Source organism: Elephas maximus, chromosome 3 (genome assembly GCF_024166365.1).
Source record: "Elephas maximus indicus isolate mEleMax1 chromosome 3, mEleMax1 primary haplotype, whole genome shotgun sequence".
NCBI classification, from domain to species: domain Eukaryota; kingdom Metazoa; phylum Chordata; class Mammalia; order Proboscidea; family Elephantidae; genus Elephas; species Elephas maximus.
The window spans coordinates 139130045-139154612 of NC_064821.1; the positions used below are offsets into that span (position 1 = coordinate 139130045).

General features: G+C 38.0%; 2 protein-coding genes across 5 annotated transcripts in view; both read right to left on the bottom strand.

Annotated features, from left to right (window-relative positions):
* Window positions 1–24568, bottom strand: part of LOC126071562 (guanylate-binding protein 1-like) — a 103054-nt gene that overhangs the window by 22156 nt on the left and 56330 nt on the right. Inside the window, exon 2 of the mRNA XM_049875757.1 lies at window positions 20770–21521. The gene's annotated coding sequence lies outside the window, so the exon portion shown is untranslated. The remainder of the gene's footprint in view (window positions 1–20769; window positions 21522–24568) is intronic.
* Window positions 21692–24568, bottom strand: part of LOC126071559 (guanylate-binding protein 1-like) — an 81928-nt gene continuing 79051 nt past the window's right edge. For 2 of the 4 annotated variants that reach the window (XM_049875748.1, XM_049875753.1), the window contains 3 exons: window positions 24328–24430; window positions 23843–24036; window positions 21692–22735 (listed from right to left, as the gene is read on the bottom strand). In XM_049875748.1, coding sequence (XP_049731705.1) covers window positions 22619–22735; window positions 23843–24036; window positions 24328–24430 — 414 coding nt within the window. In that variant the 3' untranslated portion in view covers window positions 21692–22618. The remainder of the gene's footprint in view (window positions 22736–23842; window positions 24037–24327; window positions 24431–24568) is intronic. The other 2 variants (XM_049875750.1, XM_049875749.1) reach the window with 2 other exon arrangements.

Here is a 24568-nt window from a genome sequence, read left to right on the forward strand (position 1 = left end):
CATGTTCCTGGCTTGATACTGATCTCTTTATACCTATTAATTAGCTTAAATATTACAACAAATATCTTCCTATGATTTTGTAAAAAACAAAAGCACAGAAATATTTAATCATTTGTTCAAAATCACCGTGGTATAATAAATCTGAATCCAAGCAGTCTTCATCCTAAACTCTTGTTGAACCACTTCACCCTGCTGCCTTTTTATGTTTGCTGACTGAATGTGACTGGCTTTTTCCCCCTTGATATCTTGGGTATTTCACATCTGAGATGAGTTTCATCTTATCTACAAACTTGATTTCTACATGTAGGATTTTTAAAAAATCTTCTAAAATTGATCATCAGGAATACATCTGTTAACACTTCATTATCCATAAAAGTTTTACTTTACCAGTGCCTCAAAGTTGATTCCTTCTCTGTGAGAGCACTTTCCTTGTAATTGAAAAATTAAAAACAACTACTTTCACCCATCCACCCCATTCACCGACACTCATAAATATGATTTTTAATATATAGCACTATGCAGTATTGGCAATTGAGTTGTCATACCCCCCACTGAATTGGATGCTAATTTATTGTGAAGCTGATAAAGCTTAAGTTTCAGGTCCCCTTTCGAGGTGTCAGACAGGTCCCTAGCGTAGTCATGTGTTTTTATCAAATCTTCAAAAGCAAGTTATTTTGGTTCTACTTCTGGAATGGCAGCGTGAGGAGCTTTGTGGAATTACTCATCAACCAAATGAGCATAAGCCAGTTGCTGTCAACTCAACTCAGACTCATGGAGACTCTACGTGTATTCAAGTAAAACTGTGGTCCACAGGGTTTTCAATGGCTGATTTTCTAGAAGTACATCACCAGGCCTTTCTTCTGAGGTGCCTCTGGGTAGACTCAAACCTCCAATCTTTTGGTTAACTGCTGCATATACTAACCGTTTACAGCACCCAAGGGCTCCACCCAGGGTTGGTGAAAATTATTTAAAAAAAAAAATTAAAGTCTCTGGAAATTGCCCTAAAGGCATATATCTAATGAAGAAACATTTATTCAAGACAACCTTGTTCCCAGGTGGAAACCCCAGGTTCTGCTTAGGGTGACTTGTATCAGCCAAAAAACAAGAGACTGAGATGGGAGAGTGTAAAGGCTTCTTCATTTTATTGCATAAGGAAAGGAAACACGGTTGCTGCCACCAAGACTGCTCAGTGAGGGTAAGGGGAAAGGTTACTTTTAAGGGGTTTACAAGTAGGAAGTTCATACAAGTTACATTAGCAACATTCTTAATTATACTACACAGGTGCAATAGGGTTTATATATAACTTCATGCATTGTCAGGATTTTAATATAAAGTTACAGGGTGTGCCAAGCAAAGGAACCAGGATTCTAATGAAAGCTACAGGGAGAGCCAAGCAAACTGCATGAGGCAGTGGAATTTCCCCCAATCTGGGACCTCTGTCTTATTCCCTCCTTTTCTTTTTGGGCATTAGTCATTCAGGACCAGTGTCCATTCTGACCTATAGCCTGGCTCAGAATTGTTTGGCATGTTCTTGGGGGTGGGGGTGGGGGGTGAATACTGGATATATACTTGAACAGATGGCCTTTCATTGTGGCCACTGATCTACTGTCAAGACACAATGGATAGGCAGAGCTCACAGTGGTATATTGGACTCTGCCTAGGGTTTTTTTTTTTTAATTGCACCCTCTCTTTTAGCCAGTAAGTTTGATGGAGAGGTACAGAGATTATGGGTAATCCTTGCCCTACATACAAAGGGGAGTATGAACAAATCCAGCAATTGTTAGTCCATGCAGTATGGTTTACAACTGACTATTTACTAAATGTTAAAAGAAAAAGATGAGTAAATTTTATGCTCTGTTTATGTGAATGTTTCCCTCAAATATGTTTTCCAAGATTGTCCTAGCTATTGTCTTTATAACTCAGTGCCCAGTTGATGTGTCCTTGTGAGTTCTTGTGAGTCCAGCTGCAGCTGGGTCACATTCTTTATGCTCAAGGACAGGGAATAATGGCTCCAATATTATCTCCTGAATCATTCTCTCCTTTTGATTGGAGATAACACATCGATGATCAATACCTGGACTTAGTGGAGCTCCTAGATCGTGGCCATGACAGAATCTTTAAACTGACAATGCTGGTTTTCTGCTGGATACCATCTAGCTCTTCACCAGAATCTTAAGTAAGAGTGACGTTTCCCTCAATCACATTGCTGAAGTAAGCAGACTCAACGTACATCAACGTTTTAGCCCAAGGCCTTCTTAAGTATGTAAGACAATAGAAGGTAAGTTTTATTATGCCGAATATTACCAGGATGCAGACTAAGAATATGACCATTCTTTGCAATGGTGATCTAGCTCAAGTATTTATTCCTGATGGTAACTAATCAAATAAATCTGGTGTTCGTAAGGGTGTTACAGTATGTAACCAAGCAGCTTGCTGTCTAGTTCTGTGTATACCCTGTTTTATTTCTTCTGTGTTATTTGTCTGAATACAACAAGAGGTATTTGCTACAACACAGATTACACTTTCTTGGGCTAATAAAAAAATCTAAGGCTATTCTGTTTTGTAAAATCATAGCTTTTTGATTTTACAATTTTTTGTAAAATCAAAAGACACTTTTCTGGTTATGATATTTAAACTTTGGTAAATTTAGGAACAGGAACTTCTAATTCGAGAGTCACAATATATAAACCCATTAGTTGGAGAGTTTAGGAGGAGGGAAAATGGTCTCTTATATCCTTTTTTAAAGTCACGTGGCTTGGTTTTCGACTCAGGAGTCTTATTCTAATGAGAGACCCTGAACCTTTGCCTTCAAGGCAGATTACACGAGGAATAAATTTACCCTTCAACTCAGAAATTGAGGAAAATTTTTATTTTAACAGTGAGAAACCCAATTCTTTGTTTGATATATTATTTAATATTAAAGTTCCTAAACATTTCCTAAGTTAAACCATTAAACTTTAGCTAGACAGATAAAACTTTTGGCCATTATCAAATATATACATATTTTTAATAAACCTCTTAAATGTTGTCTTTGTTGCATGTCTCTTATAGTGCGTTCCTTTAAGTGGCAAAAATGAACACAGTAGCAGGCCCAAATATATGTATATATATTCTTTCTCTTGTGGCATAAAAAGCAAAAGTATATAAATGTAAATTATGATGAATATCTATTAACTCAATTTAATATCAGTAAGTTCCCTAAAAGGTCTTGGGAATTATTTTAAGCCTGCATACTATAAAACATAATTACTGTTGAAATAAAGTCTGTTGAAATATTCTAAATTTTCATTCAACTTTTACTATTTCCAATACTTTTTCCAATCTAATTTTAACCCTTAAAGATTTTACCAAATAGCTTTGGAAATCACAAAGTCTCTGCTCAACTGACCAATTCATTGATATGGATATAACCTTCAGTCTCTGGCTGGGAGTGGAAACATTTTTCCAGGCCATTACAGGTGTGTCTCTTGTGATTTCTATTTTTTGGCTTCTTGGAGTTCCCCTACAATAAACAGAACTTGTTTACAGTTCTTTTATGATTGAGATCCACCCAATTCCTGGTAACTACAGTAAAGCAGCAATTTTTTCTTATGTCTTAAAAAAAAAGGTCTCCACCTAGTCGGAAGGAGTTTTTTAAAAGCTTCCCTGGAGCTATATGACCTCAGAGATTGGGGGCTGGGAAGGCCTGATCCTGCCCTGTCCTCCCTAATTTTTTTTCCAATGAAAAAGACCCAAGAGTTTTAATTAGTCACAAGCTAATTAAAAGAGTGGAACACATTTACCATGAGAAGCTTATGCAGTCACAGGTTACATTATCGTAATAATAATTAACATATATTGAACATTTACTGTGTCCCAAGTGGTATCCTAATATTGTACTTTACTCATTGAATGCCCCCAGCAACCCTATGAGATGCTCTTTTTTTAAAAAATAATTTTTATTGTGCTTTAAGTGAAAGTTTACAAATCAAGTCAGCCTCTCACACAAAAACCCATATACACCTTGCTACACACTCCCAATTACTCTCCCTCTGACGAGACAGACTGCTCTCTCCCTCCACCCTCTCTTTTCAAGTCCTTTTCGCCAGCTTCTAACCCGCTCCACCCTCTCATCTCCCTTCCAGCCAGGAGATGCCAACATAGTCTCAAGTGTCCACCTGATCCAAGAAGCTCACTCCTCACCAGCATCCCTCTCCAACCCACTGTCCAGTCCAATCCATGTCTGAAGAGTTGGCTTCAGGAATGGTTCCTGTCCTGGGCCAACAGAAGGTCTGGGGGCCATGACCACCAAGGTCCCTCTAGTCTCAGTCAGACCACCAAGTCAGGCCTTATGAGAATTTGGGGTCTGCATCCCACTGCTCTCCTGCTCCCTCAGGGGTTCTCTATTGTGTTCCCTGTCAGGGCAGTCATCGGTTGTAGCCAGGCACCATCTAGTTCTTCTGGTCTCAGGATGATGTCTTCTCTGGTTCATGTGGCCCTTTCTGTCTCTTGGGCTTGTAATCACCTTGTGTCCTTGGTATTCTTCATTCTCCTTTGATCCAGGTGGGTTGAGACCAATTGCTGCATCTTAGATGACTGCTTGCTAGCGTTTAAGACCCCAGACACCACTCTTCAAAGTGGGATGCAGAATTTTTCTTAACAGATTTTATTATGCCAGTTGACTTAGATGTCCCCTGAAACCATGGTCCCCAGACCCCTGCCCCTGCTACGCTGTCCTTTGAAGCATTCAGTTTATTCAGGAAACTTCTTGGCTTTTGGTTTAGTTCAATTGTGCTGACCTCCCCTGTACTGTGTGCTGTCTTTCCCTTCGCTCAAAGTAGTTCTTATCTACTATCTAATTAGTGAATGCCCCCCCCACCTCCTTCCCCCCTCTCTTAACCACAAAAGAGTGTTTTCTTCTCAGTTTAAACTATTTCTCAAGTTCTTATAATAGTGGTCTTATACAATATTTGTCCTTTTGCAACTGACTAATTTTACTCTGCATAATGCCTTCCAGGTTCCTCCAAGTTATGAAATGTTTCACAGATTCCTCACTGTTCTTTATCAATGCGTAGTATTCCATTGTGTGAATATACCATAATTTATTTATCCATTCATCCGTTGATGGGCACCTTGGTTGCTTCCATGTTTCTGCTATTGTAAACAGTGCTGCAATAAACATGGGTGTGCATATATCTGTTCGTGTAAAGGCTCTTATTTCTCTAGGATACATTCCAAGGAGTGGGTTTGCTGGATCGTATGGTAGTTCTATTTCTAGCTTTTTAAGGAAGCACCAAATTGATTTCCAAAGGGGTTGTACCATTTGACATTCCCACCGGCAGTGTAGAAGTGTTCCAATTTCTCCACAGCCTCTCCAACATTTATTATTTTGTGTGTTTTGGATTAATGCCGGCCTTGTTGGAGTGAGATGAAATCTCATTGTAGTTTTGATCTGCATCTCTCTAACGGCTAATGATTGTGAACATTTCCTCATATATCTGTTAGCTACCTGAATGTCTTTTTAGTGAAGTGTCTATCCATATGTTTTGCCCATTTTTTAATTGGGTTATTTGTCTTTTCTGCAATTGAGTTTTTGCAGTATCATGTAGATTTTAGAGATCAGGCGCTGATCAGAAATGTCATAGCTAAAAACTTTTTCCCTGTCTGCAGGTAGTTTTTTTACTCTTTTGGTGAAGTCTTTGAATGAGCATAAGTGTTTGATTTTTAGGAGCTCCCAGTTATCTAGTTTTTCTTCTATGTTCTTTATACTGTTTATGCCTTGTATTAAGGCTCCTAATGTTATCCCTATTTTTTCTTCCATGGTCTTTATCGTTTTAGATTTTATATTCAGGTCTTTGACCCATTTTGAGCTAGTTTTTGTGCATGGAGTGATGTATGGGTCTTGTTTCATTTTTTTGCACATGTATATCCAGTTATGCCAGCACCATTTGTTAAAAAGACTGTCTTTTCCCCACTTAACTATTTTGGGGCCTTTGTCAAATATCAACTGCTCATATGTGGATGGATTTATGTCTGGGTTCTCAATTCTGTTCCATTGGTCTGTGTATCTGTTGTACCAGTACCAGGCTGTTTTGACTACTGTGGTGGTATAATAGGTTCTAAAATCAGGTAAAGTAAGGCCTCCCACTTTGTTCTTCTTTTTCAGTAATGCCTTACTTAGCCGGGGCCTCTTTCCCTTCCATATGAAGTTGGTGATTTGTTTCTCCATCTCATTAAAGAATGACCTTGGGATTTTGATCGGAATTCCATAAATGTATAGATAGCTTTTGGTAGAATAGACATTTTTATAATGTTAAGTCTTCCTATCCACGAGCAAGGTATGTTCTTCCACCTTCTGTGAGTCTCTTTTGATTTCTTGCAGAAGTGTACTGTAGTTTTCTTTGTAGAAGTCTTTTACATCTCTGTTAAGATTTATTCCTAAGTATTTTATCTTCTTGGGGGCTACTGTAAATGGCATTGATTTGGTGATTTCCTCTTCGATGTTCTTTTTTTTGGTGTAGAGGAATCCAACTGATTTTTGTGTGTTTATTTTATATCCCAATACTCTGCTGACCTCTTCTATTAGTTTCAGTAGTTTCCTGGAGGATTCCTCAGGGTTTTCTGCAAATAGAGATACTTTGACTTCTTCCTTGCCAATCTGGATGGCCTTTATTTCTTTATCTAGCCTAACTGCTCTAGCTAGGACTTCCAGCACAATGTTGAATAAGAGCGGTGATAAAGAGCGTCCTTGTCTGGTTCCCGATCTCAATGGGAATGTTTTCAGGCCCTCTCCATTTAGGGTGATGTTGGCTGTTGGCTTTGTATAAATGCCCTTTATTATGTTGAGAAATTTTCCTTCTACTCCTATTTTGCTGAGAGTTTTTATCATGAATGAGTGTTGAACTTTGTCAAATGCCTTTTTCTGCGTCAATTGATAAAATCATGTGATTCTTGTCTTTTGTTTTATTTATGTGGTGGATTACATTAATTGTTTTTCTAATGTTGAACCATCCCTGCATACCTGGTATGAGTCCCACTTGGTCATGGTGAATTATTTTTTTGATATGTTGTTGAATTCTATTGTCTAGAATTTTGCTGAGGATTTTTGCATTTATTTGTGAGGGATATAGGTCTATGATTTTCTTTTCTTGTGGTGTCTTTACCTGGTTTTGGTATCAGGGAGATGGTGGCTTCATAGAATGAGTTTGGGAGTATTCTGTCCTTTTCTATGCTCTGAAATACCTTTAGTAGTAGTGGTGTTAACTCTTCTCTGAAAGTTTGGTAGAATTCTGCAGTGAAGCCGTCTGGACCAGGGCTTTTTTTTTGTTGGGAGTTTTTTGATTACCTTTTCAATCTCTTCTTTTGTATTGGGTCTATTTAGTTGTTCTACCTCTCTTTGTGTTAGTTTAGGTAGGTAGTGTGTTTCTAGGAATTCATCCATTTCTTCTAGGTTTTCAAATTTGTTTGAGTATAGTTTTTCATAGTAATCTGGTATGATTCTTTTAATTTCATTTGAGTCTGTTGTAATATCTCCCATCTCATTTCTTATTCGGGTTATTTGCTTCCTCCTCTGTTTTTCTTTTGTCAGTTTGGCCAGTGGTTTATCAATTTTGTTGATTTTTTCAAAGAACCAGCTTTTGGTCCTGTTAATTCTTTCAATTGTTTTTCTGTTTCCTATTTCATTTAGTTGAGCTCTAATTTTTATTATTTGTTTTCTTCTGGTGCCTGTGGGTTTGTTTTGTTGCTCTCTTTCTGTTTGTTGAAGCTGTAGGAATAATTCTTTGATTTGGGCCCTTTCTTCCCTTTGCTCATTTTTTTAATTGGATTGCTTGTCTTTTTGTTGTATAGGTATTGGATTTTCCTATATATTTTAGAGGTTTGCCATAGCCAAAATTTTTTTCATAGTCAGTATGTTCTCTTTTTACTCTTCTGGTGAAGTCTTTTGATGAGCATAAGTGTTTAATTTTTAGAAGATTCCAGTTGTATAGCTTACCTTCTAATGTTTGTGTATTGTTAGTTATGGTTTGTATCCTGTGTTTTAGGATACGTGTATTAGGGCCTCAAACCTTGTCACTGTTTTTTCTTCTGTGACCTTTATAGTTTTTTAATTTTATGTTTAAGTCTTTGATCCATTTTTTAAATTTTTTTTTGTGTATGGTGTGAGGTATGAGTCCTAATTTTTTTTGCAGATAGACATCCAGTTTTGCCAGAACTATTTTTTTAAAAAGATAGTCTTTTCCGAATTTGATGGACTTTGGGCTTTTGTGGAAGATCAGTTCACATTAGGTGCACAGCTTTACATCTGGGTTCTTGATTCTGTTACATTGGTCAGTGTGTCTCCTGTTGTACTGATACCAGGCTGTTTTGAGTGCCGTAGCTGCGTAGTAGTTTCTGAGATCAGGTAGTGCTAGTCCTCCTTTATTCTCTTTCAATAGTGCTTTACTTAGCCAGGGCCTCTTCATTTTCTGTATAAAGTTAAGGATTAGTTTTTCTATCTTTTTAATGAATACTGTTGGTATTTAAATAGGGATTGCTTTGTATTCGTAGATTGCTTTGGGTAGAATTGACATTTTCACAATGTTGATTCTACCTATGCATGAGCATGGTGTGTTTTTCCATATATGTAAGTCTTTTTTAGTTTCTTGTGGTAGCGTTTTGTAGTTTTCTTTGTATAGGTCTTTTACATCCCTGGTTAGATTTATTCCTGTTATTTATTTATTTATTAGGGGCTTTTTTTTTTGTTGTAAATGGTATTGCTTTCCTGATTTCATTTTCATAGCTCTCTTTATTGGTGTATAGGAATCCAACTGATTTTTGTATGTTATATTCTTGTATCTTGCTACACTGCTGAATCTTTCTGTTAGTTCCAGTAGTTTTCTCATGGAGTCTTTTGAGTTCTGTATGTGTAGTATCAGAACATCTGCACATAAGGACGGTTTTACTTCCTCCTTACCAATTTTTTTTTTTTTACCAATTTAGATGTCCTTTATTTATTTTGCTTGCCTTTATTGTTCTACTTAGGGCTTCCGACACAATGTTAAATAGGAATGTTGATAAAGGACATCCTAGTCTTGTTCTTATTCTCAAGGAGAATGTTGTCAGCCTCTCTCCATTAAGAATGATGTTGGCTGTTGGTTTTTTGTAGATGCCCTTTATTATTTGAGGAATTTCCCTTCTATACCTATTTTATTGGGAGTTTTTTTTATCAGATATGGGTGTTGGAATTTGTTGAATACTTTTTCAGTGTCAAATGAGGTGCTCATATGATTTTTTTTTAATGTGGTGAACTACGTTGATTGATTTTTCTAACGCTGAATCATTCTTACATGCTAGATATGAATTCCACTTGGTTGTGGTATATTATTTTTTGATATAAAGTTGAATCCTATTGGCTACAATTTTGTTGTGAATTTTTGCATCTATAATCATGAGAGATAAAACTAGTGCCATCGATAGCAATCTATAATTTTCTTTTTTTTTTTTTTGTGGTATTTTTTGCCTGGTTTTGGTGTCCAGGTTATGCTGGCTTGATAGAATGAATTTGGGACTATACTTTCCCTTTCCAAGTTCTGAAATAGTTTGAGTAGTACTAGTGTAAGCTTTTCTCTGAATATTTAGTAGAATTCTCCAGTGAAGCCATGTGGGCCAGGGATTTTTTTGGGAATTGTTTTTATTACCTTTTCAATCTCTTCTCTTGTCATGGGTCTGTTCAGATTTTTGACTTCAGTTTGTGTTAGTTTAGGTAGGTAGTGCGTTTCTAGAAATTTGTCCATTTCCTCTAACCCAGTGCTGTCAAGTCAATTCCGACTCATAGCGATCCTAAAGGGCAGGGTAGAACTGCCCCATAGAGTTTCCAAGGAGCTTTCCTCTAGGTTTTCAAATTTGTTGGAGTATGGTTTTTCATAGTACTTTGTTATGATCTTTTTTATTTCAGTTGGGTCTGTTGTAATATCCCCTATTTCATTTCTTATTTGGATTATTCGCATCTTTCCGGTTTTTCTTTTGTCAGTTTTGCCAGTGGTTTGTTGATTTTGTTGATCCTTTCAAAGAATAAACTTTTGGTTTTGTTGATTCTATTTTTTTTATTCTTTATTTCTGCTCTACTCTTTATTATTTCCTTTCTTCTGTGTGATTCTTTTTCTGTTCTCTTTTATTTGTTTGAGTTGTGTAGCTAACGTTTTGATTTTGTCCCTTTCTTCTTTTGTGATGTGTGCTTCTATTGCTATACATTGACCTGTGTGCACTGCCTTTGCTGTGTCCCAAAGGTTTTGGTATATTGTGTTTTCATTCTAGTTTGATCCTAGGAATTTTTTTATTTCTTCTATTATCCAGTGTTTTTTGTTTTTTTTTTTTTTTTTAAGCAAGGTGTTATTCAGTTTCCATGTATTTGATTTTTATTTTCTTGCTCTTCCTGTTAATTTCTACTTTGATGCTGTTCTGATCAGAGAAGATACTTTATCTTATTTCAGTGTTTTGGATTTTGTTCAGGGTCGCTTTGTGGCCCAAGATATGGCCTATTCTGAAGAATGTTCCATGTGTGTTGGAAAAGAATGTGTATTTTGCTGCTGTTGGGTGGAGTGTTCTATATATGTCTGTGAGGTCAAGTTGGTTGATCGTGGCCTTTAGGTCTTCAGTATTGTTTTCAGTTTCTAGATGTTCTGTCCTTTAATGAGAGCGGTATGTTGAAGTCTCCTACTATTGTGGAACGGTCAATTACTTTTTTCAGTGTGGTTGGAGTTTGTTTTATATATTTTGGAGCTCTGTCGTTGGGTGCATAGATATTTATTATGGTTATGTCCTCATGGTTGTCTTTTTAATTATTATATTTTGTTCTTCCTTTTCTTCTATGGTTTAAAGTCTATTTTATCTGAGATTATGATTGCCACTCTTGCTCTTTTTTGATTGCTGTTTGATATATTTTTCCCCGTTGTTTGATTTTTAATATATTTATGTCTTTGTGTCTTGTAGACAGCATATTGATGGATCCTGTTTTTTTTTATCCATTCTGTCACTCTGTGTCTCTTTATGGATGCATGTAAGCCATTTAAATTCAACATAATTATTGACAGCTGTGAGTTTGTTGCTGCCAATTTGTGCTTCTTTTTGTGATGCTGACATTTTCTTTGTTGCTTTTACTGTCCTGTGCTGAATTCATTTCGTTTGTGGGTTTTTTTTCCCATTTGTTTTTGTAGATTTTGTGTTTACTAAGACTATGTTTTTCTTCTTTATTTTGATGAGTAGGTTTTTTAACTTTCTTTGTGATTACCTTGAAATATATCCCTGTCTTCCTAAGTTTAAACCAGTCTTTTATTACTTGATATAGCCTTGATTTCCTCTCTATCTGAAAGCTCTATACTTACACCATTTATTCACTCCTTTATTGCTCTGATGTTGTTGTCATTTACAGATTGACCTCTCTGGTTTCCTTCATGTAAATATTTTAGTATTGTTTTATCTTTGAGAGTTCATTACCGAGGTTGGTATATGGCTGATGCTGTGTGTGTGGCATCCTAGGTTCAGGTTGTTTCCTGATGTTGGTGGTTCTCTAACTGAAGGACTCCTTATAATAATTCTTGTAATTTTGCTTTAGTTTTTACATATCCCCTTAATTTCTGTTTATCTGGAAATGTCCTGATTTTGCCCCCACATTTGAGCAAGAGTTTTGCAGGATATATTAATCTTGGTTGGCAATTTTGTTCCTTCAAGGTTTGATATATGTCATCCCATTGCCTCTTGCCTGCGTTGTTTCTGCTGAATAATCAAAGTTTAATCTTATTGTTTTCCCTCTGTATGTGACTTTTTGTTCTGTCGAGCTGCTCTTAGGGTACTTTTAGGGTCTATCCTAGATAGGGTTCATTGAGCTTCTTGGATCATCAGCTTTTCATCTTTCATAATATTAGGGAAGTTTTCTGTCAGCAAATCTTCAATGATCCTCTCTGTGTTTTCCATTTTCTCCCCCTGTTTTGGAACTCCGATTACATGCAAATTTTTGCATTTGCTTGGGTCCCGCATTGTTCTTGGGGTTTCTTCATTTTTTTCCTCGTTAATTTTCCTCAGACGAAACGGTTTCCAAGAATTTGTCTTCAATTTTGCTGTTCATGTCCTCCAGTGTTTCAAATTTGGGCCTAAAACCTTCTATTGCACTGTCCATTTCTGAAATCTTGTTGTTTATCTTTTGGATTTCTAATTGCTCTTTTTGTATGATTTCCAGTTTTTTGTTTATTTCGGCACTTTGTTCCTGTATTATTTTCCTGAATTTTTCCATTGTTTTGCCTACCTTTTCCATGACTTTGTCTGTTTTTTCCTTATTTTTGTCTGTGTTTTCCTTCATCTCTTTGAGGGACCTGAATATTAGAGTTTTGAATTCCCTGCAATGTAGTTCCAGTGCCTTTTTTGCTACCAGAAGGTCATCTGATATTTTACTTTAGACGCTTTCTGGAGTCATTCTGTCCTGATTTTTTATGTTTTGTTATTGTCTGCTCTTTCTGAGATGGTCAGGAATTATTTTCTTCTTTTATTGATTGTATATTTGTTTCATCCTGCTTTTTTTGTTTGTTTATGTCTGGGCAGGTGAGCTGGGTGTATTTTGTTGCTTGCTCATCTTTAGGCATGCTACTTCTCACCAGCTTGTTCATGTAAGCAGGGCCAGTTGCTCAATGATGGTGCAGCATGGCAATTCCAGCAGAGGGGATAGGGGATGGATCATTTGTGGCATGTACTGGGACCAACAGGGTAGGGCTAGGGTGCAGTGCAGCCTAGATCTGGTGGTTTGTGCCTGTACAGCTCCAGGGAGCAGCACTCCATGCACAGTACAGATAGGCAGGAGAAAGGGAGAGGATGGGATATGTGGAGTTAAGTGGGTGAGAAAAAGAACAGAGAGAAACAGAAACAAAAAAAGAAAGAAAAGAAAAAGTGAATAAAATGATGGCACCTTAGGATTCAGTGAGTGGGGCAAAGCAGACCCAGCAAGGCCGTGTGCCAGTGGTTTTCTAGCCAAGTGATATGGCTTGGCCTGTGAGAAGGGGCATGAGTGGCACATGGGGCTACATGGGCTAGAGAAGGGAAAGAAATGAAAGGAAATACAAAACAAATAAAAACAAACTAAAACAAACAACAACAATATATAAAAAAAATGTTGCTGGCGAGCTGGCCATTGGGGGCAGGGTGGAATTGAGGTGGTGATGAGCTGATGTCTCTTTAGCCAAGCAGTGCAGCTCAGCCTATCAGGAAGGGGCAGAGGTAGAACAGAGCCTAGATGGGAGAGAAAATGAAAAAGGACAAGGGGAAAGATAAAGAAAATAAAAAATGTGATGCTGAGACAGCTGAGGAAGCTGACCTGTGGCACGGAAGTGGGGAGGCCATGTGTGCTGGAGGCTTTCTAGCCAAGTAGTACAGCATAGTCCATCAAGAAGGGGGGGGGGTGGTGCATGGGGCTAGGTGGGTGGGAGAAAGGAAAGGAAGGAAGGGAAAGAGAGGTAAGAAACCTAAGTGAAAAAAATAAATAAAATAAAAAGTGGCACTGACAGAGCTTCCTGGGGTGGCATGGACCCAGGGAATCTGTGTGCCAGTGGCTCTCTTGCTGAATGGTGTGGCACAGCCTGTCAAGAAGGAGTGGAGATGGCACACATGGCTAGGTAGGCTGGAGAAAGGAGAAGGAAGGGAGAGAGAGATAAGAAACTGAAAAAAGGAAAAAAAATGGCACTGGAGGAGCCTGCCATTGGGGTGGTGTGGACTGGGGAGGCCACATGCTGCTGGCTCTCTTGCTGAGTGGTATGACACAGCGCGCCAAGAAGGAGCAGAGATGGCACACACAGCTAGGTGTGTGGGAGAAATTACAGGAAGGAAGGATGAGAAACATAAATAAATAAAAGAATAAAATAAAAAATGGCCCCGAGGGAGCCTGCCAGTGGTGTGGTGGGGACCTAGGGAAGCTGTGTGTGTGTGGCTTTCTAGCTGTGCACTGTGGCACAGCCCATCAAGGAACGAAGATTGCACACCATGCTAGCTAAGCAGGAGAAAGGAAAGGAAGGAAGTGAGAGAGAGAGGACAAAGAAACAGAATGTAAAACAACAACAACAACAACAAAAAGTGACACTGAAGGAGCCAGCTGCCAAGGACATGGCAAATCCAGGTGGCAAGGAGCTGGTGTCTCTCTGGTACAGCAACAATGCCTGTTGCAAAGCAGTGGAGGCCATGTAGAGGGAAGAGGGGAGTGGGATTGGGAAGCTTGTATCCCTCTTTACTGGATGCTCTGTCTCCTGTTGAAAGTTCTGTGAAATTGCCTTCTCATGCACTCTGTCCACCATTCCTGGTGCCTGAGGTCCAAGATGACAAGTCTGTGCTGCATTAGCTGGTAGGGGACTTCCACTCCATAGATCTCCTTGTTCCCTGTTCTCTGTCAGTTTCTTATTCCATTCAGTGCTTGGTTGAGTTCTTTATCCCTTTATTTGACACTTAGGGTTCCAGGATTGACATTTGTATCTGTTTTACTTAGTTTTTTGGGTCTTTGCTATAGGGGGACACTGTGGTGCTTCTGTCTGTAGTGCCATGTTGGCTCTGCCTCCAGGTTCCATAGTATTTTATTGTTGATGGCAATGTTGCCTGTGAATAAAGACAGTTTTATTTCTTCCTTTCTAATCTGGGTGTTTTTTGTTTCTTTTTCTTGGCTGATTGTACTGACTTACACCTCCAGCACAATGAAGAGTACTGAAGTGGTGAAAGTGGCCATCTTTATCTTGTTCCTGATGTCAGAATAAAACATTCAGCCTTTAACTATTAAATATAAGGTGGTTGTTGTTTTTTGGCAACCCCATTCACCACAGAACAAATGTTGCCCCGTCCTGTACCATCCCCATGATTGGTTGTGGATTGGACTGTTGTGATACATCTGGTTTTCTTTGAGTGAAGTTTGGAAATAGATCTCCAGGCCTTTATTATTGTCTGTCTTAGTCCAGAAGCTCCACTGAAACCTGTTCAGCATTATAGCAACACACAATCCACCATTGACAGGGTAGTGATAAAATACAGTGAAGAAAAATTAAAATATTTGCCACTATATAGAGCTCACTATTTTTCTTCATTTTTTTTTTCACTAAATCGATTCACAGTGGTAGGGATGCTGAGTACATGATACAATATTAAAATTGTGCTTTGGGTCAAGGATGACAGACTCTCTCTTTCCTTCCCTTTCCCTCTCAACTGAGATTTTTTTCCTTCTAATTGATAAGGGAAAACATGGTCAAGACACAGTAAGGAACCGTCTGAAACGTCTTGGGTATGGAAATTAGACTGACTCCTTCCTGAACCATAGGAATCCTCCCCCTTCAATTCTCTTGGCATTCAATTTTTTTTGTACTCATTTGTTTGATATCCCCGTTCATCAAAAACCTGTTACTTTCTTAAGAGAGGAACCACAACTGTGTTTCCCAGTGCCTGGTAAAATACCTGGTATGTGCTCATCAAAAAGGCCTGCGTAGTGCATATGGTTAATGCTCTCAGCTGCTAACCAAAAGGTTGGAGGTTTGAGTCTACCTAGAGGTGCCTTGGAAACCCTGGTGGCCTAGTGGTTAAGTGCTACGGGTGCTAACCAAAGGGTTGGCAGGTCAAATCCACCAGGCGCTCCTTGGAAACTCTATGGGGCAGTTCTACTCTATCCTATAGGGTCGCTATGAGTCAGAATCTACTAGATGGCTCTGGGTTTGGTTTTGGTTAGAGGTGCCTTGGAAGAAAGACCAGGCATTCTACTTCCAAAAAGTCAGCCTTGGAAAATACTATGGAGTTCACTTCTACTCTGACACACATGGAGTCACCATGAGTCAGAATTGACACGATGGCAACTGGTTTTTACTAATCAAGTAACTTTTGTTTGAATGAATACTCCAACCTAAGTAATTGCATTTGCATTTACCAAGTGATCTTACTTAACTCTCTAGAGAGACTGTTTTGAATTTAGATTGGAAAAGACATTTTCATATAAAAAGTGGGTAAGTTTGCCTGTCTTGTCATTTATGCTTTTCTTTTTGGCAAGGAACCCCTAGTGAGTGGGATTGGGGCCATGTATGTGCATGGTAGGGATAGGATTTGGTATGGTCTGGACCATGCGTTTTTTCTTTCCATCTGGAGAAAGGCCTAGTACACAACACTAGATATATTTGACAGTGTGAGGCACATGACTTTATCAATGTAAACTCTAGAAAGAGGGTCTTGAATTATCTTCTCTTATCCTCTACAGTGAGTAGGGTTCATGACTTCATCTGGGTAAACCCTAGAAACGGGGTCTTGAACCTTCTCTTATCCTCTACAGTGAGTAGAAGGAACATCATAAGAACTACTAAACTAAACCTGTTTCTGTCAAGTTGATTCTGACTCACAGTGACCCTACAGGACAGAGTAGAGCTCCCTATAGGGTTTCCAAGACTGTAATCTTAGGGAAGCAGACTGCTACATCTTTCTCCTGCAGAGTGGCTGGTGAGTTTGAACCACTAACCTTTGGTTATTAGCCAGTGCTTAACCATTGTCCCACTAGGGCTCCTTTAAGAACTACTAGGGAGATGAAATCTAAGGAGATTCATGGATTGTGATCTATTTTGATGATCTGTTGATCTTAGAATGGTTTTCAGCAAGGATATTCTGCGCATGTTTTGTTAAATTTATTCCTAAAAATTTAATTTGTGTTGTAGCTATTATAAATAGTATTTTTTTTAATCTTAGTTTTCAGGGGTTCATCGATTATATACAGAAATACAGTTGAAGACTGACTTTTGTGTGTTGACCTTCTATGTAATGATCTTGGTAAAGTTACTTATTAATTCTAAGTGGGTTTTTTTGTAGTTTTCCTGAAATTTTCAACATAGACAATCATGTTATCTATGAATAGAGGCAGTTTTATTTCATCATTTCTGATCTACATGCATTTTATTTATTTTTTTGCCATATTACACTAAAATTTCCAGTAAAATATTGAATAAGAGGGATGAGAATGATCATTCTTGTCTTAGGGAAAATCACTCAGTCTTTCATCATTAATATGATGGCAACTATAGGTTAAATATAGATGCCTTTTTGGGGGCAGTTCTACTATGTCCTATAGGGTCACTATGAGTCGGAATCGGCTCGACGGCACTGGGCTTTTTTTTTTTATTAGTTTGAGGAAGTTCACTTCTATTCCAGTTTTGCCGAGCCCTTTTTTAAAAATCATGAATGGGTTTTATATTTTGTCAAAATCTTTTCCCAAATCTTTAAAACTATGTGGCTTTTCTTCTTTAGACTTAGTATGGTGAATTTGATTGATTTTTGAATGTTGAACCAGACTTATATGCCCAGGATAAATCCTACTTGGTTGAGGTGCGTTCTTAATTTTATATATTGCTATATTCTATTTGAGACTTACTCTTGAACATCGAGTAGCTAAAGGGAAAGGAAGAACTAATGATGTAAAAGAGCTGAGCAGAAGGTTTCAAAGGGCAGAGCCAGAAGAAAAAAGTATTATAATGAAATGTACAAAGATCTGGAGTTAGAAAACAAAAGAGGTGAACACGCTCAGCATTTCTCAAGCTGAAAGAACTGAAGGAAAAATTCAAACCTCGAGTTGCAATATTCAAGGATTCTACAGGGAAAATACTGAATGACACAGGAAGCATCAAAAGAAGATGGACGGAATACACAGAGTCACTATACCAAAAAGAACTGGTTGATGTTCAACCATTTCAGGAGGTAGCATGTGATCAGGAACCAATGGTACTGAAGGAATAATTTCAAGCTGCACTGGAGGCATTGGCAAAAAACAAGGCTCCAGGAATTGATGGAATACCAATTGAGATGTTTCAGCAAATAGATATAGCATTGGAAGTGCTCGCTTGTCTATGCCAAGAAATTTGGAAGACAGCTACCTGTCCAATCAAATGGAAGAGATCCATATTTATGCCTATTCCCAAGAAAGGTGATCCAACTGAATGTGGAAATTATCAAACAATGTCACAGGCAAGTAAAATTTTGCTGAAGATCATTCAAAAGCAGCTGCAGCAGTACATAGACAGGGAACTGCCAGAAATTCAAGCTAGATTCAGAAGAGGACTCAGAACGAGGGATATCATTGCTGATGTTAGATAGCTCTTGGCTGAAAGCAGAGAATACCAAGAAGATGTTTACCTGTGTTTTTATTGACTATACAGAGGCATTTGACTGTGTGGATCCTAACAAGTTATGGACAGCATTGTGAAGAAAGGGAATGCCAGAATGCTTAATTGTGCTCACGAGGAACCTGTACATAAATCAAGAGGCAGTCATTTGAATAGAACAAGGGAATACTGCATAGTTTAAAATCAGGAAAGGTGTGTGTCAGGGTTGTATCCTTTCACCATATTTACTCAATAGGTACGCTAAGCAAATAATCCAAGAGGCTGGACTATATGAAGAAGAATGGGGCATCAAGATTCGAGGAAGACTCATTCTGACAACCTGCATTATGCAGATGACACAACCTTGCTTGCTGAAAGTAAAGAGGTCTTGAAGCACTTGCTGATGAAGATCAAGGACCACAGCCTTCAGTATGGATTACACCTCAACATAAAGAAAACAAAAATCCTCACAACTGGACCAATAAGCAACATCATGATAAATGGACAAAAGATTGAGGTTGTCAAGAATTTCATTTTACTTGGATCCACAATCAACACTTACGGAAGCAGCAGTCAAGAAATCAAATGACGCATTGCATTGGGCAAATCTTCTGCAAAAGACTCCGTTAAAGCGTTAAAAAGCAGAGATGTCACCTTGAAGACTAAGGTGCACCTGAGCCAAGCCATGGTGTTTTCAATCGCCTCATATGCATGTGAATTGACGCCTTTGAATTGTGGTGCTAGTGAAGAATACTGAATATTCCATGGACTGCTAAAAGAACAAATAAATCTGTCTTGATGGAAGTACAGCCGGAATGCTCCTTAGAAACAAGGACAGCAAGACTACGTCTTACATACTTTGAACACGTTATCAGGAGGGATCAGTCCCTGGAGAAGGACATCATGCTTGGTAAAGTAGAGCATCAGTGAAAAAGAGGAAGACCTTCAACAAGATGGATTGACACAGTGACTGCAACAATGGGCTCAAGCATAACAATTATTGTGAGGATGGCATAGGACCGGGCAGTGTTTTGTTCTGTTGTACATAGGGTCACTGTGAGTTGGAACCAACTTGACAGCACCTAACAACAACAAGAACATACTCTATTTGGAGTCCTGGTGGCACAGTGGCTAAGAGCTCAGGCTGCTAATCAAAAGATCACCAGTTTGAATCCACCAGTTGCTCCTTGGAAACCCTATGGGACAGTTCTACTCTGTTTTATAGGGTCGCTATGAGTTGGAATCGACTCAATGACAAGTTTGGTTTGGTATTTTATTTGCCAAAAATTTGTTGAAGATTTTTTCACCTATGCTTATAAGGGATATTGTAGTTTCCTTCCTTTGCACTGTCTTTATCTAATATTGGTGTCAATATAATAATAAATCCATTGCTGTTGGGTTGATTCTGACTCATAGTGACCCTATAGGACAGAGTAAAACTGTCGCATAGGGTTTCCAAGGAACAGCTGCTGGATTTGAACTGCTGATATTTTGGTTAGCAGCCGAGCTCTTAACCACTATGCCACCAGGGCTCCAGGCTAATAACAATCTTGTTGAATGAATTGGAACGTATTGTCTTCCATTTTCTGGAAGAAACTGTGTAGAACTGGTGCTCTTTCACCTTTAATTGCTTGGTGAAATTTGCTAGTGAAGAGGGACCATCTGAACCTGGAAAATTGGTTTTCAGAATATGTTTTTAATACAAATTCAGTTTATAAAAGGTCATAGGGCAGTTTATACTATCTATTTCATTGCAAGTTTTGATAGTTTGTACTTTTTGAGAAATTGGCCCACTTCATCTAAGTTGTCAGAATTATAGACTTTGTGTTGTCAAAATGCTGATTTTTAGTTTACTTACTTGATTTATCAAAGGTTAAAAGGATTTCTTAAATCTTTATGTATATGCTTATTTTCTAGTGAATACAATTTCATTGGTTGAGTGAACTATTAACTTGAACATGTATATGACAGGTTTCACTGAGAGATTTCTATCTCATCAGGATCTTAGTGTTTGATGTGTTACTGCCCCTAGGCCAAATGAGCTTATACTTCCTTTCACTAAACCCATAGAAGGAAAAGTAACAACCTGTCACTTAAACATGAGAAGATATACTTGAAACAGGAATGCCATAGGGCCAGCAAATGCAGGCCCTTACCTGTGGTAGTTTCAGCAGACTGTAAGTGTATTCCTTTGAGTTGCCTTTTTGTTGTCATTGTAGCATCCAATAACTCATCTCAGACCTACTGTATCAGAAAGTCTAGGGAAGGGCAGGGGCCAAAGAATCTTTGTATTGAATACGTTTATTTGGGACACAGCCCAGGACTGAGGACCACTGATGAAAGCAATGTGCCTGTCTTGGAAGAGCTGTATTTTATTTGTGGAGATGTTATAGAAAAAGCACTAAACCAGAAATTAGGTGATTGGAATCAGGTCTAGATTCTGATGCTACCAAACTAGGGAGTAACTCAGTTTTGCCCTTTCAGCTTTCTTACTTTTAAATGTTTAATGAAGAAACCATTATTTGGTTTTGAAGTCAGAGTTATTCTTTTCTACTGTGAGATTTCTTTGACTATTAAAAGGGCACTTTATTTACTCCTTTATGGCAATGCAGCTTGGAAAAGAAAATTAAATCATGCCTACATAAATGCTCCATCTAATGTGTTGTGGTCTCACCTGGTCCCCAGTGAAGTTTCAGTTCACGTGAAGAAATACTGCTTAGCAGCACCATGCTCAACTGTGGAAGGAGACATTCTTTATCTAATGGGGTAAAAAAACAAAAAAACCCACTGCCATTGAGTTGATTCCAATCCATAGTGACCCCGTCAGGTTTCCAAGCCTGTAAATCTCTATGGAAGCAGACTGCCACATTTTTCTCCCATGGAGCTGCTGGTCATTTCAAACTGCTGGCCTTTCTGTTAGCAGTTGATCACTTTAACCACCGTGCCACCAGGGCTCCTTATTTAATGGGGTACGAGTGTTCAAAGTAATAAAGGGCCTCAAATCAATCAGAAAATGCATGGTTATGAATGTGGATTTAATGGCATTAGCTGCTTCCCTGAATTTCTCTCATTATCAAATACTGTGAGACACTGCATAATTTTTTCAAGATCTTATAATAGATGATCTAATGCATATGTTCCTTACAAATGTGAGCAATATAAGGCAGGTATATAGAGCTTTACACAATGTTCCTGTAAAGCAGAGGTCTGCAAATTATGGCCTTCAGGTACCACCTGGTTTTGAAAATAAAGTCTTATTACAACATAGCTGTGCCTGTTAATTTATGTATTGTGTATGACTACTTTCATGCTATAATGGCAGAGCTGAGTAGTTGAGACAGAGACTGTATGGCCTATATATCCTTAAATAATTACTATCTGGCTCTTTTCAGAAAAGTTAGCTGACCACTGGTATAAAGACTGAAACTTTTTTTTTTTTTTTGGTGAAAAATAGAAAAAAAAAAAAATCAGGAACAAAACACCTAATGAAATATATTTCATTTCCAGCCCAGAAAAAAAAAAATTAATCACTTTAAGAAGAATCAACCACTTACCTAGGACTTTTGACAGTTGGAATAAAGATGATATACAATAAGTAATAACAAGTATTTTATTGTATTGGTCAAAATGTCAAAAACAATCCATGTTCTCTTTTGGGGAAATTAATAGGCTTTCAAATATGATGCATAAGAATTGGGAAAAGACTAGTCTAAGCTTTAGGATTAAAAGAATTGAATAATTGAAAGAGCTAAGTTTTCTAACACATTTTCCATCACCATTTTAAAGTCCGTTTTTGCATGCTATACGTTGGTATAAATGCATAATACATAGTTGTCATGTTACTATGTTTAATCCAGTGTTAGTTGTCTAAAGTTCTTATAATCTGACTGAACTAAACAAAAAGGGAAAATTTCTTTCTTTAGTATATTTGTTTATGACCTAACTCTTACTCTATGGTGATGGCTTCTTTCACTTTCCTATGGAGATTTTATAGTCTAGATCTCTCTATAATGTTTTTTGCTTTAGCGTGGAAGCCATCAGTGATGACTATTCACTGCCAATGCCCAGAAATCACATTATTCCTTCCTGACTACAATTTTAACCCAGTGGAGAACTGTACCTTGTCTTCACTAAGAAGCTGGGATGGTTTCTGCTGCCATTGGGCTCCATTGTATCCTTGGACAAATTGATGCCCAACTATATCTTGAAACTTTTCCCTAAGACATTGTTCAGTATCCATTTGTATACTGGTGATCCTATGAAGAATAAACTTCCCCTGAGTGGTACCAGCTCATGGTACCTCCTGTGTTGGTATAGAGATAAAATGCATACTTGTTACACCATTTAAAATCACTTTAGGGAAATGAACACAAATTCAGTCATAGTATATCTTTGCAAATTTTTGTTGTTATGAAAATGCAAGACCTAATTATTATCAAATGTAATAGTATTTATTCTAAATTCTAAAGCTGCTTAAGTTATGCCTTGATAAGAGTGAGAGGAGAGGTCTATTCTTTAGATTTCTAACTTATGATACATCCCTTTTTTGGTGTTTTCATCTTCTTCTGGAGACTGTTTATCTCATTTTGAAGTCGTTTACTCTCTTTTTCGAATCCTTCTTTGAGGAGCTGGGCCTGCTCCTAAAGGGAGATGAATGGAGATTTAATAAAGTGTAGCACTAAGTAAGATCTCTACCTTCTATCTAATTTCCACATACATTGATTTTTTAGTATTTTATTTCTTCTTGACATTCTCCCCCCTCCCCATCCCACCAACTTTCATTATACTTTTTCTTAGGCTTCCTAGCCCTGTAATTACTTTTCCTGGGTCTCTTTAACTAAGAAGGATTTTCAGCTCATACCTCCTGAGATACTGTTGAACCTAAAACACCAGTTTGATCTTTTCTCCTGTTAATTGTACAGTCTTTGTAGGCAATATTAATCATATTTTTGAGTTCAAATCTTATCTATGAATTATAGACTCTTTTATACACTCACCTACACACATATATTATTATACACACACACATAGCACATAAGTAAATAAAGCATTCTCAAAATATGATGAAGTGGCAGAACCTTAGATCAGGGAATTTTATCTAAGCCTCCAAACTTGGCAGGGATAGCAGAAAATTGTCAGTGAAATCAGGGTTCCAGACTGGCTATACTACATTTCTGCACAGAATTCCAGGTTCAACACAAATTTGGAGCATGACATAGAAGACAGGTAGGAGTGACATATGGACACACAGGTATAGTTAGAGGACAAAGGAGCCCTTCTGCTCATAAAAGTTCTCTTAGAGCTAAAGTCATAGCTAGTGCATAAAACAAAACAAAAGAAGACATAAACCACTGCAGGCTCTACTAAGGCGTGAAAATAGATTAGATATCAAACTGTGTGACCCAGTGAAAGCTATTTAATCTCTCTGAACCTGTGTTTTTGTTTTCCTAAGCAAGTAGTTCTTGCTTCATATAAAATACGTATAAAACACTTTTACAATGTGTAGCAGGTAATAGATACCATTTACTAAAGGATATACAGATTAAGGACCAGATGTAACATAAGTGAAAATAAAAAAGTTTAATATCTAGAAATAGGCAGGGGCCAGGGAGTCAGCCAGCCAGGGATCAAAAAGTATAAGTGGATGAATAAGGTTCTTCTTTTGGGGTTTGTGTTCTCACTGCCACACCAAGTTTGTTATCAAGGAGAGTACAGAGGAAACAGAGCAAGATGCTGCAATTAATTACCTTAAGTTTCAGAGCTACAGTCCTTTCTTGCTCTTCCAGCAACTGTGCCCTGTCCCTCTCCATCTTCTCAGTCAATTGTTGCACATGTTCCTGATAACTCTTTTCTTTCTGGTCCATCATCTGCTGATTCTTTTTTTGCATTTCCTCCAACATTTTTGCTGAAGCCGCTGCAGATTCAGCTTTCACACGTTCCACTGAGAAGAAAAAGGAAGAAGAGATGTTCAAGTAGGGTTGCAATGTTATCCTCTTGTCCTTTCATTTATGTTTTTTACTGTCATTACTTCATAGATGAAATTCTAGGATAATTTTTCCTTCCGTGTAACCATAATGCCAGTGTCAGCATATAACACAGTCAGAGACGGCTTCAGAAGCTAAGACACATCTTTGCTGTTCTTGTTCTAGTTTAATGACCTCAGATTTACCCAGTCAAGTTATTCAGACCTTCAAGTGATTTTGAAAGCTATGTCTCTTGAATAGCTCCTCACCTTCAATCTCCTTTTCCTTTTCTGTGAGAGTCTGGTCTGTCTGTAGAATTGCATCCATCACAGACTCCTTGGACGTCAAGTATTTCTGCAGAATCTCTTCAGCCTTAGGAGCCAGAGAGTAGGAAATGGCTGTAAGCATTTGTTCCCATTTTGTCCACCCACCATCTTTTCTTCTAGGAACTGCTCCTCTTGGTTCTGGTGGGACTGGCCCAGGTCAAGTCCCCTTGTGACAGGTGTGCAC